The sequence below is a fragment of the Boleophthalmus pectinirostris genome, unplaced genomic scaffold, assembly GCF_026225935.1.
Source record: "Boleophthalmus pectinirostris isolate CB_2022bp ecotype Guang Dong unplaced genomic scaffold, ASM2622593v1 HiC_scaffold_16, whole genome shotgun sequence".
Taxonomy (NCBI): domain Eukaryota; kingdom Metazoa; phylum Chordata; class Actinopteri; order Gobiiformes; family Gobiidae; genus Boleophthalmus; species Boleophthalmus pectinirostris.
The window spans coordinates 36,742,640-36,760,972 of record NW_026571095.1 but is presented as its reverse complement, the minus strand read 5'-3'; the positions used below and the strand labels follow the sequence as shown (position 1 = coordinate 36,760,972).

Here is an 18,333-nt window from a genome sequence, read left to right as displayed (position 1 = left end):
GTAGCTCCACTAGAGGGAGACACTCTCTGCGAAGCTTCAGACTAAACACAGACGCAGCAAAGCCAACTGTCAGTGTGAGAAACTAAGCAGACTTCAGAAAGTTCACATGAGGATCACTCAGCTGTGTTTTGGACACATGTTTCCTTTAATGGCAGCACTGCTCCTGCTTTTGTTGAGTGGTAAGTCTTATTGAAACCTATGTTCACACTTTATTACATCCACTCAACACTTACTGAAGCACAGAGCAAGAAGCAGCTGGAATTATGTTCCTAACTTCTACATTCATTTGTTTTCATGTAGGAGTCAGATGTGAAGAGCTCACTGCTCTAAAGCCTGAGGTCTGCGCTTCAGAAGGCTCCTCTGTCTCTCTGGGATTCTCTTATGAGAGAAAAGCTACTGTTGGTGATTCTTTCTTCTGGTATCGACAATATCCAGGAAAACCGCCAGAATTCATCTTTCTCCACTTGGGAACAGGAATACAACTTAAACTTAAAATCTGGGGACTTTCAGCCCAAGTGAGTGAAGACCGAAAGCATCTCTATGTGTTGGTGTCGTCTGCTGCAGTGGGAGACTCTGCTGTGTACTACTGTGCTGTGAGGCCCACAGTGACAGCAAACCCACAGTCTCTGAACAAAAACCTGTGAGAGAAAACAGCAGTACTCCACACGTCCTCTAGAGGGAGACACTTTCTGAGACTGCTCCACAAAAGCCTCCTGTGGTAGAAGCTGCTGCATCTTCTCACTGCTCCAGATCTAAACTCCAGTCTGTGCTCTGCTGCTCTCACAGCCCTTTAGATCTGTGTGTTCTGACAAACAGTAATAGTGTATTTTAAATGGATGTGGTGTGTGGAAAGGTGCTGATAGATCAAATGTTGCTCTGGTTCTGTTCCTGTGTCAGACTCAGGGATTTGTTGCAGTTTCTTCTCTTTACTTGTCTGTGTTTTGGCTGTCTACGTCCTCCACAGATCGGCACGTGTCGATTATTTCAGTCCTCACCCCGGTCACGACTTGTCCTTATGACGCCCTGCACCAGGAGATTGGAGAAGGAGCTGTAGAGCACAAACAGCAATCTGTGAATGAGCCCAAAGACAAAGCAGGCGTAGTGATGAAGAGGAGGAGAGCAGGAGACACTGACTCTACAGACACAATACAGCTAAGGCGAGGGACCGACCGTCCTGCTGTTTGCCGCATGTTTGTGCAGCTGATTTGTCTTTGGGCCCATCCACAGAGCTCCGTTTGTACCCTACAGCTCCTTCTCCAATCTGCTGGTGCAGGGCGTCATGAGGACGACTCGTGACCGTGGTGAGGACTGCGCTCACAGAGACGTGTCCATCTGTGGAGGATGAAGACGGAGCATAACACAGCTCAGTAAAGGGACTCATCTGTGCTGCAGCTGCTCGCTGTGTTTCACTTTGTGTTGGCCAGTCCACTGACTGCTTCCTTTGTTTGCACAGAACAGTGACGTGGTGTTTCCAGGACTGAGAATCCCACACTGCTGACTGAGTCTGGATTGACCGGGACTGGACTTTCTTCACTTTGCACTGCTCGACTTTAGACGCACTGCCCATAAAGATGGAAACTTCCCCATGGTTTGAGCTGATTTTTATCTCCTACAATTTTACACTTGGACATTTTGAGCTTTGTAATAAAGTTTGAGTCATTTGAAGTGTGTTTTGTGTTGTGAGGGCTGGACTCTGAACCTAAGTTATTCAAAGTGCCACATTTCCTGTTGGTCCCCAGGGGTCAGTCCTTGGCCCTCTTCTGTTCTGCCCGAGTGCTTACACTCTCAAATCTTTATTAAGGCAAAGTTTCATTGGTCTTTTGTCTGTTTAAAAAAAAAAAAAAAAAACGTTTTATAATTTCTTTTAAAGGAATTACATTTCTTTTTTTTTTAAATCTATAAACTTAAAAAAAAAAAGGTTCCATTAACTTCCAGTTCAAAACTGATGGGTCCTTTTCATTTCACTTTGACCATGAGTTGCATTTTTTTAATCATCACAGAATCATCAGGAAACAACTGAGTAAAATAATAATGAGGAAACAAAGTTCAAACATGGTTAAAAGTTCCTGAAAGTCAATCATACATCATGTGTCTCCTTTAACTGGTGCAGTGCAGGATGTGAACCCACTGCAGCAGCGTCACTTTTCCATTAAACTTCACCTCTGTTCACAAACAAAACCACAGAACATTTAGAATGAAACACAGGTCCACATGTTTTCAGCCCAGAAACAAGAACAAGTCCAGGAGGAAGGTCAGGAGCACAGAGGTCAGTCATTACTGGGGAACGGATCTACAGAGACTCCTGAAATAAAAAGTGAACAAGCTCCAAGAGCCAGACTGACACAGATCCACACTTTAAACACACTTCAATATTTATGTTCACATGAATAGTTCCAGTTTTGTCAGTCAAATAAAACGTCTCCATCTTACAGTGAAATGTGTGGACTTGTCTCCAGAGCAGAGCAGTAACAGAGGAGGCTGCAGAGAAAGTCTGTGCCTCCTGTTCTAGTTCAAACTCTCTGGGCTCAAAGGAAACGAGCTGCAGACGAACACAGCAGTCCATAAAGTGAAGGAAAAACAGATTGTGTCTGATCTCATGTATTTAGAGACGTCCAACTGCATCAGTGTCACCACCACAGAGACCTGAGGGAGGAGCCAGACTGTAAGAGAGGAGCAGACACAGACACTTGAGAGGATTTGAGCTTTTAAGATGGAGTGTGTCCTGTGTACACTGCTCTCAGCTCTGGTTGTGCTCCTGTGTTCTTCCCCAGAGTGTAAAGGAGAAGACACAGTGACCCAGCCAACAGGAGACACCTCTGACACTCAGGGACACACAACAACAATACTCTGTACTTTTAAAACTGCTTCTTCCAGTCCAACATTGTTTCGGTACAGATAGAGGGATGAGGAGCTCCAAGATACATGATAAAGAAAACTAAACTATCATCATCAAAGTGGTCTGACACATTTAAATCTTCAGAGTTCAATGGAAACCGATTTGAAGTTGAAGCTGAGGGAAACTCTATCTCTCTGAAGATCCAGGATGTGGATGTGACAGACTCTGCTGTGTACTACTGTGCTCTGAAGCCCACAGTGACAGGAAACACCAAAACTCTGAACAAAAACCTCTGGAGCAAAGACAACACAATACTGCAGTAGCTCCACTAGAGAGAGTCACTCTCTGTGAAGCTTCAGACTAAACACAGACGCAGCAAAGCCAACTGTCAGTGTGAGAAACTAAGCAGACTTCAGAAAGTTCACATGAGGATCACTCAGCTGTGTTTTGGACACATGTTTCCTTTAATGGCAGCACTGCTCCTGCTTTTGTTGAGTGGTAAGTCTTATTGAAACCTATGTTCACACTTTATTACATCCACTCAACACTTACTGAAGCACAGAGCAAGAAGCAGCAGGAAATATGTTCCTAACTTCTACATTCATTTGTTTTCATGTAGGAGTCAGATGTGAAGAGCTCACTGCTCTAAAGCCTGAGGTCTGCGCTTCAGAAGGCTCCTCTGTCTCTCTGGGATACTCTTATGAGAAAGAACCATCGTTCGGTGATTATTTTTACTGGTATCAACAATATCCAGGAAAACCTCCAGAATTCCTGGTTTCACATTATGGAACTGGAAGTTTAATGACACAGAAAATAAAAGGATTCAAGTTTGAAGTGAAAAATAAAGTCGTCTCTCTGCTCGTGTCGTCTGCTGCAGTGACAGACTCTGCTGTGTACTACTGTGCTGTGAGGCCCACAGTGACAGGAAACACCAAAACTCTGAACAAAAACCTCTAGAGCAAAGATGAAATAGTGCATTAACTCCACTAGAGGGAGACATTACTCAGTTCCAGAGGTGAATCCTCAGGGTCTTCAAGGTAAAGGCCCAAGAACAAAATATTGAATTAAAATTTTTGTATCACTAATATATTTTTTCAGTATTTTTTATTCAGTGAGTAATAAACACGACACTAGTAATAATTTCTAGATCATTGTTTTAAACTTGGACTAATATTTCTTGGGAAACAAAGGGTTAATATGATGGAAGTGAAATGGACCAATCACAGTTTTTCTTCCAGGTGTATCCGGGTAAATCAGTGACTCCCCCTGCAGACACTGAACTAAACAAACACCTGCAGGACCTTCAGCGACTGGAACGAAGACCCGAGCAACTCAAGTCAATGTGGGGAGGAGTTTGAGACTGACAGCTGTCTGAATCAATCAGATTTCACTGAGTTATGGGTGAGGTCATATCACCACATCCTCTGGACCTTTGTGAAAACTCTGTGAGAGCAAATATAAGTGAGACCACAGCAACTGTCGATTTGGACGCTTCAGGAGTGTCTGAAAGAAGGAGAAGAAAGAGAAAGACCCGAGAACCGAAGCTCAGAGCCACAGATCCATCCGTGTAGTTGTTGAACAGGAGCTAATCATTATTAAACAAATATATGAAGTAAGAGAATGTGTGATTCACTTCAATTAGTTTTTTTTAAATAAATGATATCATGGTCACCAACAGTTGGACTTACACAAGGCCCAGAGTCCAGGCTCATGGTTAATCACTGCTCAGGTGTTTCCTCCTTTAACCATGTTGTCCTGTTTCCTCATGAAAACACCCAGAGAGTTTAAAACACCTCCTCTGTGTCAGCACATCCTAATCCATGAAACACCTCCACATTTATAAAGTCCAGACACTTTCATTTAATTTTGAGTTGAATTTACTCTTAATTAAAGCAAACTGTGGTTGGTTTGTAAAAGTAGGAATGAGCTGCAGTGTGACGACCAAACACTGAAGTTCAAACACTTCATAATAAAACACTAAAATGTCTTAATCCTCAACTTTCTGTTGTAAGATTCTTGTTTATTCTGTAGTTCAAAAAGCTAAATGTGTATGTCTTAAACATCTTTAACTTTATTATTCAAAATAAGTTTTTTTTTTTTCTTTTAGGAAGAGTGGTGTTTCTTCAAAGTTCCTCCTAAAAGAAAAAGACTCAGACCTTTCACAGGCCGATGCTCCAGACCAGACCTCCTCACGAGTCACACAAAACTGAAGAACTCAAAGCCCCAGAGACCTGAGGGAGGAGCCAGACTGTAAGAGAGGAGCAGACACAGACACTTGAGAGGATTTGAGCTTTTAAGATGGAGTGTGTCCTGTGTACACTGCTCTCAGCTCTGGTTGTGCTCCTGTGTTCTTCCCCAGAGTGTAAAGGAGAAGACACAGTGACCCAGCCAACAGGAGACACCTCTGACACTCAGGGACACACAGCAACAATACTCTGTACTTTTAAAACAACTTACACAACTGATAATCCATATTTGTACTGGTACAAGCAAGAAGGACGAGGAGCTCCAAGATTCATGATACAGAAAACTAAAACATCATTTCAGTGGCTTGGGACAGTTAAATCTTCAGAGTTCAATAATGAGCGTTTTGAAGTTGAATCTGAGGGAAACTCTTTCTCTCTGAAGATCCAGGATGTGGATGTGACAGACTCTGCTGTGTACTACTGTGCTCTGCAGCCCACAGTGACAGGAAACACCAAAACTCTGAACAAAAACCTCTGGAGCAAAGACAACACAATACTGCAGTAGCTCCACTAGAGGGAGACACTCTCTGTGAAGCTTCAGACTAAACACAGACGCAGCAAAGCCAACTGTCAGTGTGAGAAACTAAGCAGACTTCAGAAAGTTCACATGAGGATCACTCAGCTGTGTTTTGGACACATGTTTCCTTTAATGGCAGCACTGCTCCTGCTTTTGTTGAGTGGTAAGTCTTATTGAAACCTATGTTCACACTTTATTACATCCACTCAACACTTACTGAAGCACAGAGCAAGAAGCAGCAGGAAATATGTTCCTAACTTCTACATTCATTTGTTTTCATGTAGGAGTCAGATGTGAAGAGCTCACTGCTCTAAAACCTGAGGTCTGCGCTTCAGAAGGCTCCTCTGTCTCTCTGGGATACTCTTATCACCAAGAACCATCGTTCAGTGATTATTTCTACTGGTATCGACAATATCCAGGAAAACCTCCAGAATTCTTGGTTTCATATTCTGGAAATGGAGGTGTACTAAAGCAGAATGTAAAAGGATTCAAGTGTAAAGTGAAAAGTAAAGTCGTGTCTCTGCTGGTGTCGTCTGCTGCAGTGGGAGACTCTGCTGTGTACTACTGTGCTGTGAGGCCCACAGTGACAGCAAACCCACAGTCTCTGAACAAAAACCTGTGAGAGAAAACAGCAGTACTCCACACGTCCTCTAGAGGGAGTCACTCCAGAGTAAATCTGGATGTCTCCTGTTCGTTCAGTTGTTTGTGAAGGTTTATGTTTTCCATCAGCCATAAGATCATGACCCTTACATACGTGAAGTTGGACCTCACACTTTCACTAAAGAGCGTTTAAACCTTAAAAGTCATCAGTAGCTCAGAGGGAGAGTGTTTATCCACAGACCCACAGGTTGGTTTTGTGATTCCAGCTCCCACAGAAGAATGCAAGACCCTAACCCGCCTTGTCACCAGTGGCTGAATGTTTGAGGCCTTAAAGGTGGAAAAAGCACCAAATAAAAATGTGACCGACGTGGCTCATTCATTCAGAAGTCTCAGGGTCTGGGACTGGATCAAATGAAACATTAGAAAACAAGACAATATAAGTTTCACTCACAGAGTTAGTTTGAGAAGACCAAGCGGTACATTCTCCTGAGATCTCCTGAGCTTTGTGTTCTGACGTGGTCCTAATCCAGTTTTTTGGCTCCTGATCTGATTTTTAAATATTTGCAATTGTCAATACTGACCCCCCCACCAGTCTTCTCATTATTCATTTTATTTACACAGGTTAGTGCAAGTATTCTATTTTGAATTTAAGCCCATTTCAATAAAATCATAACCAGATATAAACTTAACACTGAAAAATAACCCAATAATTTGTCTTGAACTCATCCACAGTGCAGCGGCTTCACAAGTGACAGAGACATTAGATGATGTTTAGTGTCACTGTTTCTAAAGACAGAGTTTTTTTTTCACCATATTATTCATGTTTGAAGCTTGTAAAAGACGAGAGGCCGTCTGCTCCTGCGCCAGATTTGTCCAAAGTCTGGTTTTCTGATTTAAGACTCCGTGAAGACATTGCAGAACAAAAACAAACTTTATCTCTGCTATAAATCATGTTCTTAGCAGCTCTAGAGCCTCCTCAGTCTGTGTGGTAAGCTGCTCTGGGCATTAGCAGCGACAGCTACGAGCGGAGGACGTTTGCCCAATTTTTTGAGACCCGCACCCGCCGTAAACCCGAGATTATACCAAAATTAAACCCACACCCGCCCGGACCCATTAACATTCCACCTGTTACCCGCCCATGTTAATTAAAATCATTCTAACTGAAGCATCCGTCCGGATACAAACTGAAAAGTTACGACTTTAAGAATCACAGTCACGAAATGAAATTAAACGGTTTCGCTTTCTTCAGTATGAATAGGCCCACAAATTCACAGACGTGACTCGAGTGTCAAAAATACAACATCACTTCACAGGTTTTATTTACTGAGCAGAAGAAACATTGATCGAGATGCAGGACTTTTGTGCCGCACATGCCACAGACTGAACCAGGACTAACTCAGAATTAAACCAGGATTAAACCAGGACTAACCTAGGACTGATTCCAGGACTGAACCAGGACTCACTGTTGGGATGAGCCTGGAGGTGCGCTGTGTAGACCATCGGGTGTCCGTGAAAGGATCGGCGTAGACCACCGCGCCCCGCAGAGGTAAGCACAGCCGTCGCCCGTTTGCACTTTGTGGAAACCCTGCTCCATGGGCTTGGGGTTCTCGCTTTTAAGTCCAAGATTAGTCTTGGTGTAGTTCTGGTTTAGTCCTGATTTAGTCCTGACCCACCCGTGTGTAATCTCTATCCTCCTGCATACCCACCTGTAAAATTCCAGAACGTTAAAACCCGCCCGTTTCAGCGACTATTTGTCCGAACCCACGAGTACCTGAGCCGATGCAGGACTCTGACCGGGACCTCCTCAGCTCTGACATGTGCAGCAGGAGGTAAACATTCACACCAAGATGGGTTCACTGATATTTGTGAGATCACAAACTCACGAGAATCCATTTTAACAGACTCCTGCTGTGTGGGAAGGTGGACCAATCACAGAGCAGCACTGAGGTTTGTGCAGACGCCAAAGGTGAAGCTCCTAAAGGAACCAAAACAACACCAACAGACGTACTTCAGTCTATTTTAACGTTAATAAAGATGATTTGGTTTGTGAAAGATGTGCAGAAAGAAGTGCTTTGTGCTTTTGTGGACAGAGAAGATGTCTGTGCTTTCCTCTCCGCTGTAAATAAACCTTGTGCTTTCATGTCTGGGTTTGTTTTAAAGACAGTAAAGTAGGAGATGTATTTACTTTGTTGATATGTTTCGACTGACAGCTGCTGCAATCTTCAGAACTGTCTCACAGCTTTCAGCCGAAACATGTCAACAAGGTAAATACATCTACTTTAAAAAAAAGAACTAAAGAAGTGGACGTAACTAAAGCTTGATTTTTCATCTTGTTCTGTTGTTGTGATGCTTCAACCAATCAGATTCAAATATTCGTCATGACGTTCTGCGTTTTCCGATTGCTTATAGTGAGATCCGTTTCAGATTGAAATGCAGAACTTAAATCAGGAGGTGGGGGCACATTTATTTGACCTGCTGCTCTGGTCCGTGAGTCTTTGTGTTGTTCTGTCCCGGGTCACAGACGTTCGTCCCTCCTGTTGTTTTTGTCTTTTACATTTGAACCTTTAAAGAAAATTAACTGAACTCCAGGATCATTTACTGCATGTGTAACAGCACTTCTCTCAAAAGACTCGTGCACTTCCCCAACATAAAGTAGTGCCCAGTACAATGAAGTCACATGATCCCAGAGGTCAAACAGGTTTACTCCAACACAAACAGTTGTTCACTGGTGTTGGTCTGATGATTGATGTACTCACGTTTATTGGCAACACATTAAACTTATATATTTTAAATGTATTAAACCTGACTAAATGTCAAATGTTTGGATGTTATAGTATTATAACTGACATGTATGTGCAGCACCTTTCAGTGAGCCACAGGGAACAAACTCAAAAAGCTGTGGGTGTGAGGGAGGAGCCAGACTGTAAGAGAGGAGCAGACACAGACACTTGAGAGGATTTGAGCTTTTAAGATGGAGTGTGTCCTGTGTACACTGCTCTCAGCTCTGGTTGTGCTCCTGTGTTCTTCCCCAGAGTGTAAAGGAGAAGACACAGTGACCCAGCCAACAGGAGACACCTCTGACACTCAGGGACACACAGCAACAATACTCTGTACTTTTACAACCAGCGACCCAACTCCATATTTGTACTGGTACAAACAAGAAGGACGAGGAGCTCCAAGATACATGATGACATTGGTTGCTAAAAGCGTAGTAAAATCTTCGGAGTTCAACAAACTCAAGTTTGATGCTGAGCTGAATGCAACCTTTCTGTCTCTGAAGATCCAGGATGTGGATGTGACAGACTCTGCTGTGTACTACTGTGCTCTGAAGCCCACAGTGACAGGAAACACCAAAACTCTGAACAAAAACCTCTGGAGCAAAGACAACACAATACTGCAGTAGCTCCACTAGAGGGAGACACTCTCTGTGAAGCTTCAGACTAAACACAGACGCAGCAAAGCCAACTGTCAGTGTGAGAAACTAAGCAGACTTCAGAAAGTTCACATGAGGATCACTCAGCTGTGTTTTGGACACATGTTTCCTTTAATGGCAGCACTGCTCCTGCTTTTGTTGAGTGGTAAGTCTTATTGAAACCTATGTTCACACTTTATTACATCCACTCAACACTTACTGAAGCACAGAGCAAGAAGCAGCAGGAAATATGTTCCTAACTTCTACATTCATTTGTTTTCATGTAGGAGTCAGATGTGAAGAGCTCACTGCTCTAAAGCCTGAGGTCTGCGCTTCAGAAGGCTCCTCTGTCTCTCTGGGATACTCTTATGAGAGAAAAGCTACTGGTGGTGATGTTTTCTTCTGGTATCGACAATATCCAGGAAAACCTCCTAAAGTTTTCTTCTCCCACACTGGAAATGGAAATATATTGCCAAATTCAAACCCTCGGTTTTCTCTAAATATCAGCAAAGACAGCAGACATCTCCATGTGCTGGTGTCGTCTGCTGCAGTGGGAGACTCTGCTGTGTACTACTGTGCTGTGAGGCCCACAGTGACAGCAAACCCACAGTCTCTGAACAAAAACCTGTGAGAAAAAACAGCAGTACTCCACACGTCCTCTAGAGGGAGACACTGTGTCTTTTAATTCTCAGCCAAACAAAAGGCACATTTAACTTCTTGAGTTCTTTTAAAAGACTTTACAAAGAACCCAAGAAGTTAAAGTACATAAAGAAGACAAAATGAATATCATTGGCTTAAAAGGCTCATTTTAATAAGAAATTTCCAAAGTGCTGCAAAGGTGGCAATAAAAGCAATAAGGCAGAGATTTTTGTGTTGGGCCTTACATTAAATATAAACAAATAAAATAATGAAAATGACTGGAATCGCTAAATGGAGATTTTCTTTTTCTAAACAGATTCATGTTTAAAAAACAAACAAACACTGGTGCGTAAAACAGAATAGGCTCTTTTACTCTACGGGGAATTAACACATCACATATTTAGATCAACATGTTCCTTTTATTGTTTTTCAGTCTTACTCTGTGTCCCACCTCTCTTTGCTCTCCATGCTAAGTCACTCCCCCATCAGAACGACATCACAGCACGATCCGCGTCCATCCTGCATGAAGCTCCTGCACATCGCATCAGGTTTGTGACGTCGTAGCGTGTTGTTTTGTGTCACGTTTTTGTATATTTATGGAGAAATGTCATATGGGAGCGCGGGCGACGTGACTGGGTGACGTAGGCTTGTGGGCGGAGCCTCGTACACGGCGCGTACTGCTAACTACCTGTAAGCAGGGTTCGAACAGGGCCCTGGAGAGATCGCTGGATTACTCAGACACGCATGGGTGACTCTAAAACCTCTTCAGTCCCGTTTTTGATGAGGAATCAATGTTCAAACATGGTAGAAAACACAAAACGCGCTCTTTAACTGTGGTTTATTTATAATCCTGTTTGAAAAGTGCGTCTACAGAGTTTTTATTTGCTTTTGTTCACTCAGGTTGTCACAGGTCAAAGACTTGTAGCTCCCAGTGCTCGGTGTGTTTAGTCTTGTGATGCACTCTAGTCCTGTCCAGCGAAAAAAAAAAAAAGTGCTGCATTATTGCAATGATACTGAACGAATTACTGAGCACCAAGAAAAACTGTTGGTGAAAGAAAAATACTACTGGGATTCCTGGGAATATGTTTTACAACTGCACAGAACTTTCCAACCATAAAAGATAGAAACTTACTTTTTTTTTTTCCTTGAAAAGCTGAGAGTTGAATCTTTCTGAGCAGATTTCCGGCATTTTCCTCCGTCACTCGCTGTGTGATGACGTCGGGAAAACGAGTGTCCAATAGGAGCTTTGTTTTGGGCCAAACTCAGTCGCTCCGTCCATTTTTGATTGGTCCAAACTTTGCCAAAGAGTGTAGTGAGTCAAAAAGGTCAATGCTCTGAGCATCCATGTTTGTAATAATTGAAAAAGTCGCTCTATTAAATATTATCATTGTTTTACAGCTTCACATTGATCCGACACGTTGTTGTGAAGCGTTGTGGTGTGGACGAACTGCAGAAGAGTCGATGTTTTCATCACATGTGGACTTCATCTATTTACAGACTTCAGATGGTCCAGAGGTACAAACTGTGACAGGGACCAGGACACAGGAGCAGATCACACGTGTCCTGGCTCCTGGTCCACTACAGGATTCATTTAAAGATCCTTTTGATTGTTTTTAAATATCTTCATGGACTGACCCGTCTTCTCCTGCCACAGCTGCTGGACGTTCATGTTTGTCCAGGAGACTCTGCACCTGCTCCTCCTGGACGAGCCTCAGACTCCCCCAAAAACCAGAGACTCAGCAACAGATCGACCCAAACTATAAACCTCACCTTTATGCACGGGCTTTTAATACAAGTTGGGCAGTTTTTCATAGTTTTATTGTATTTTTATGCCTTGACATTTAGTATTGTTATTTTGTGTCTTTTATATTGATTGTACTTTTTCTGTCGTTGATACTGTAAAGCGCTTTGGGCACCGTAGGTTGTTTTAAATGTGCAATATAAATAAAGTTGGCCTCAAACTTGACATCCACATTTAAATATTCAGCGTAAGATAAAAGTGTGAAACAAACGTTTGTAACTCTGTGACTTCTACAGTGAACTGTGGGAGGAGCATGTCCTCCAAAAAGGCCTGTGAGACTGGAGCAAAAAAAGAAGCAAAGAGTGTCACCAACTGAAATAAACACTTGTGAAGACTTTTTAAGATGGAGTGTGTCCTGTGTACACTGCTCTCAGCTCTGGTTGTGCTCCTGTGTTCTTCCCCAGAGTGTAAAGGAGAAGACACAGTGACCCAGCCAACAGGAGACACCTCTGACACTCAGGGAGAAACAGCCACAATACTCTGTACTTTTGAAGCCGGCTCCACAAATCCAACATTGTTCTGGTACAAACAAGATGGAAACAAGTCTCCAAAATTCATGTTAAGGAACTACAGAGCAGGATCAAGTTGGTTTTCTTCTAAATCTGATGAATTTACAGTCAAATTGAACACTAAGAATGGACAAAACTCTTCAGAACTGATTATCCAGGATGTGGATGTGACAGACTCTGCTGTGTACTACTGTGCTCTGAAGCCCACAGTGACAGGAAACACCAAAACTCTGAACAAAAACCTCTGGAGCAAAGACAACACAATACTGCAGTAGCTCCACTAGAGGGAGACACTCTCTGTGAAGCTTCAGACTAAACACAGACGCAGCAAAGCCAACTTTGAAATGTGACAGGTGTGACCTACGCTCCTGTCGCCCAACAACCGAGACACTCTGCAAACGACACACAGATCAATAACAAAGATTATGCATGGGTCATTAAACTGTCAGATTTTGAGACCAGGCTATTCTGATAATTCTCATCCAAATTTTATGGCTAAAAAAAATCTTATGTTTAACTTTTGCAAAACGATGTAAAAGAATGAGAACTTCACACATCAGTTACTAGAGACGGGTGTGACGGAGGAGAGGGAGCAGCCCAAGAACATTGAGAAAAATGTATTTTCTATCTCACAATTTGCAAGGAAGACGGTGTGTGGGAATTTTCTTTAACTTTTGCAAAACAAAACGACGATATTTGTGGGATACATCTAAAATAGGCTAAATTACCTTAAAGCAGGGGTCAGGAACCTTTTTGACTCAGAGAGCCATCAAAGCAAAATATTTGGAAATGTATTTCAGTGGAAGCCATATTATATATTTAAGACTGAATTCAACTAACTGTGAGTATAATACGAGTCTGAATTTATATTTTTAAATAATGTTGTTATAATATCAGACCAGAGCAGAAGCTCTGAGTTCGGGCAACAGTGCTAAACACACAGGAGCATCACCGGAGCGCACAGCTCCTCAAGACGGGTCTGGGGGTCCAGTGTTGGTCAGATAGTCTGGAGGCTCCATCCTCCATGTCCTGGTTCCAGACGGGGGTGAGTAAGACCAGCGCACAAAGGACTGGGTCTAAGTGCTTCAGTGCAGTCGTCTGTGCGCTGGTTCTGTGTGGGGAAAGTGAGAATGTGCTGTGGACCACAGGCCTGTGCGAGCTGCTCCGGTCCTCCACACTCGACCGCGGCTGGTTCTGAGGTGGTATAAAGCATCTGGACCAAAGCGTGAATCTTGTTTGGTTCGTTATGTTGTTCTGAGCGTCCGTCTGCACACGTGTTTTTTTTGCTGAGGAAAGTGCTTCTCAGGTGGAGGCACCAGACACCACTCCCCGCTTCAGTTCATCTGTTTCTTCTGCTGAAACACTTTTCATGTGTTGCATTCACACACAGCTGATGTTTCATGTCCATGAGCAGAGATGAACAAGAGCTCGGAGGTCAGTGATTTTGCCACTTCTTTAACAGATCTGTGGAGGGGCGAGCCGCTCACTAATGCATGTTTTTCAAGGTATTTTTGAGTAAAACTTACAACTGTAATGAAATAAACTCTACAGTCTTGAGTCTAATCCAGCTGCGCCCAGAGACTCGGTGTAGTTCTGACGGCGTTCGAAGGCGTATTTATGTGGCTTGATGTAAACGAAAACTTTTTTGAAAACAATGCTTTGTGCACGATGTTATTTTGGTAAACGGAGGGAGGGAAATATTTGTTTCTCAAAATACCCGGCTCTGTGTAAACGAAGCCTAAAACAAGTGAGAATATTTCATGTTTTATTGGTGAGCCAGATGCAATCATCAAAAGAGCCACATCTGGCTCACAAGCCGTACGTTCCAGATCCCTGCCCTAAAGTTTAAAAAAACAGTGATGAGATCTGCATTATTACATATTATTATCATTGTTTACAGCGCCACATTGATCCGACACGTTGTTGTGAAGCGTTGTCGGTGTGGACGAACTGCAGAAGAGTCGATGTTTTCATCACATGTGGACTTCATCTATTTACAGACTTCAGATGGTCCAGAGGTACAAACTGTGACAGGGACCAGGACACAGGAGCAGATCACACGTGTCCTGGCTCCTGGTCCACTACAGGATTCATTTAAAGATCCTTTTGATTGTTTTTAAATATCTTCATGGACTGACCCGTCTTCTCCTGCCACAGCTGCTGGACGTTCATGTTTGTCCAGGAGACTCTGCACCTGCTCCTCCTGGACGAGCCTCAGACTCCCCCAAAAACCAAAGACTCAGCAACAGATCGACCCAAACTATAAACCTCACCTTTATGCACGGGCTTTTAATACAAGTTGGGCAGTTTTTCATTGTTTTATTGTATTTTTATGCCTTGACATTTAGTATTGTTATTTTGTGTCTTTTATATTGATTGTACTTTTTCTGTCGTTGATACTGTAAAGCGCTTTGGGCACCGTAGGTTGTTTTAAATGTGCAATATAAATAAAGTTGGCCTCAAACTTGACCTCCACATTTAAATATTCAGCGTAAGATAAAAATGTGAAACAAACGTTTGTAACTCTGTGACTTCTACAGTGAACTGTGGGAGGAGCATGTCCTCCAAAAAGGCCTGTGAGACTGGAGCAAAAAAAGAAGCAAAGAGTGTCACCAACTGAAACAAACACTTGTGAAGACTTTTTAAGATGGAGTGTGTCCTGTGTACACTGCTCTCAGCTCTGGTTGTGCTCCTGTGTTCTTCCCCAGAGTGTAAAGGAGAAGACACAGTGACCCAGCCAACAGGAGACACCTCTGACACTCAGGGACACACAGCAACAATACTCTGCTATTTTGAATTTAGTGAATTTGTTAATAATTACTTGTTTTGGTACAGACAGAAAAATCGAGACACTCCAGAGTATATTTTACAGAGGGGCCCGCTGGGAACGAATGCCAACTCTCCAAAGTTCAACAAATACAAGTTTGACGCTGAGCTGAAGGGAAACTCTTCCTCTCTGAAGATCCAGGATGTGGATGTGACAGACTCTGCTGTGTACTACTGTGCTCTGCAGCCCACAGTGACAGGAAACACCAAAACTCTGAACAAAAACCTCTGGAGCAAAGACAACACAATACTGCAGTAGCTCCACTAGAGGGAGACACTCTCTGTGAAGCTTCAGACTAAACACAGACGCAGCAAAGCCAACTGTCAGTGTGAGAAACTAAGCAGACTTCAGAAAGTTCACATGAGGATCACTCAGCTGTGTTTTGGACACATGTTTCCTTTAATGGCAGCACTGCTCCTGCTTTTGTTGAGTGGTAAGTCTTATTGAAACCTATGTTCACACTTTATTACATCCACTCAACACTTACTGAAGCACAGAGCAAGAAGCAGCAGGAAATATGTTCCTAACTTCTACATTCATTTGTTTTCATGTAGGAGTCAGATGTGAAGAGCTCACTGCTCTAAAGCCTGAGGTCTGCGCTTCAGAAGGCTCCTCTGTCTCTCTGGGATACTCTTATGAGAAAGAACCAGAATATGATGAGTATTTCTACTGGTATCGACAATATCCTGGAAAACCTCCTAAACTGTTCTTCTCTCACACTGGAAATGGAAATGTATTGTTAAATTCAAACCCTCGGTTTTCTCTAAATATCAGCAAAGACAGCAGACATCTCCATGTGCTGGTGTCGTCTGCTGCAGTGGGAGACTCTGCTGTGTACTACTGTGCTGTGAGGCCCACAGTGACAGCAAACCCACAGTCTCTGAACAAAAACCTGTGAGAGAAAACAGCAGTACTCCACACGTCCTCTAGAGGGAGACACTTTCTGATTCTGAACTTCAGCTGAGAGCGCACACCATCACAAAAGCCTCAAGACGTGTGAGAGGAGCCAGACTGTAAGAGAGGAGCAGACACAGACACTTGAGAGGATTTGAGCTTTTAAGATGGAGTGTGTCCTGTGTACACTGCTCTCAGCTCTGGTTGTGCTCCTGTGTTCTTCCCCAGAGTGTAAAGGAGAAGACACAGTGACCCAGCCAACAGGAGACACCTCTGACACTCAGGGACACACAGCAACAATACTCTGCTATTTTGAATTTAGTGAATTTGTTAATAATTACTTGTTTTGGTACAGACAGAAAAATCGAGACACTCCAGAGTATATTTTACAGAGGGGCCCGCTGGGAACGAATGCCAACTCTCCAAAGTTCAACAAATCCAAGTTTGACGCTGAGCTGAAGGGCAAACTCTTCCTCTCTGAAGATCCAGGATGTGGATGTGACAGACTCTGCTGTGTACTACTGTGCTCTGCAGCCCACAGTGACAGGAAACACCAAAACTCTGAACAAAAACCTCTGGAGCAAAGACAACACAATACTGCAGTAGCTCCACTAGAGGGAGAAGCTTCAGAGTAAAGGGTGGAGTATAGTTTTGCGTCGACTCAGCGCACACTCCCGCCGTCGTTTTTGATTTCTGGGTCTGTGTCGAGGTTTATGCGCCGCAAAGTGATGCACCGCCACAACACTCGGAGACGCTGAGTCGTGACATGGCATGAACTCGTTGGTGGAGTGTTGTTTATCTTCTGGGGTCATCGAACAATGGCGACTGAGCTGGAGAGGACGCTGATGGAGTTGGTGCTGATATCGAGAAACAAATGCTTCTGGTACAAACGTTGGCAAAGGAAGAAGGAGGAAGATTTAAAAACGGTGTTCACGTTTGGAGAAGCAGAAATGCGTGCGGAGCGGATGTAGAGACGACCAATCACAGCTCTTACTGTCTGCATCGGTTCAATGCGTAGTTACAACATTTCGGAGGTGCATGTCGGTCGATGCAGACGCTCTGCGGAGGGGTTCACGTGACGCAGATGATTTGACGCTGGACTGTAAATTGTCTTTTAAGTTTAAGATGTAGAACAGACATGTCAAACTCAGGCCCGGAGACCAAATTTGTCCCGCAATATAATTATATTTGGCCCGCGAGATCATATCAAATACGTATTAGAGCTGCCCACCGCACACAGATAAACTATAGAGACATGATTTATTTAAAATGTTGTTATTATTTTATTTTCTGTTTGTTCTGGATTCAATGTTTAAGTAAAACTATTATTAAACATTTATTTGAATAAGAAAAAAATAAATATTTAGTTTGGCCCACGACGTTGTCCCGGTTTTTAATTTTGGCCTCTGTGAATTTGAGTTTGACTCTCCCGATGTAGAAGATCATCAGAAACACAAAACGCTATGTCTTCTGTTGTACAGCAGCCACCGTTCAATTCTTCAGTTATAAACTTAGACTTGAGATTCTAGTGATAAAAGCAGATTATTTATGCACACACACATCTATATATATATCTGTATTTATATTTTGTGCATTTACGCGCACAAACACACGACTTTACTTTACAATCCCTGTGTGTGCACGGATGTTACTCATACAATAAAAACAGTTAATAAAGTTGCTCTAAAACAAGCTGAATCCTCGCTCAACTTCAACACATGCATCATGAATTTCGGTCATTGTGTCTATTGACAAAGTCGATCTTTTCAAGTCTTTTGAACCATTTCACTTTTGTTTCTGGTTCTGATATTGTCATATTTTAGTTTTGGGATTTGAACATCGTTAATTGTGTGGTTGTTGGATCCTAACAGCAGAAAACGACTCGAGAAATTTGTTTGCGAACTCCATAAATGCAAAAGTGAATCAGATGTGTGTGACTCAAACAGTGTTGGGGAGTAACAGATTACATGTACTGGAGTTACGTAATCAGAGTACAAATTATGAGTAACTGTATTCAGTTACAGTTACTGTTTCAGTGAGTGGTAATTGGAT

General features: G+C 42.9%; 1 protein-coding gene and 2 gene segments (V, D, J or C); all 3 read left to right on the top strand.

Moving 5' to 3' along the window:
• Window positions 1-5,689: 5,689 nt before the first annotated feature.
• On the top strand, window positions 5,690-6,221 carry LOC129408268 (T cell receptor alpha variable 3-like). The segment is given in 2 exon segments: window positions 5,690-5,762; window positions 5,884-6,221. Coding segments are annotated over 2 exon segments (411 nt in total).
• Window positions 6,222-9,682: 3,461 nt separating this feature from the next.
• Window positions 9,683-15,645, top strand: LOC129408267 (T cell receptor alpha chain MC.7.G5-like). Its single transcript, XM_055151413.1, has 3 exons — window positions 9,683-9,777; window positions 9,899-10,238; window positions 15,396-15,645. Exons 1-3 carry the CDS (start codon window positions 9,705-9,707, stop codon window positions 15,643-15,645), a joined length of 663 nt encoding a protein of 220 aa, XP_055007388.1. The 5' UTR covers window positions 9,683-9,704.
• Window positions 15,646-15,747: 102 nt separating this feature from the next.
• LOC129408266 (T cell receptor alpha variable 3-like) lies at window positions 15,748-16,285 on the top strand. The segment is given in 2 exon segments: window positions 15,748-15,820; window positions 15,942-16,285. Coding segments are annotated over 2 exon segments (417 nt in total).
• The last annotated feature ends 2,048 nt before the right edge of the window (window positions 16,286-18,333 follow it).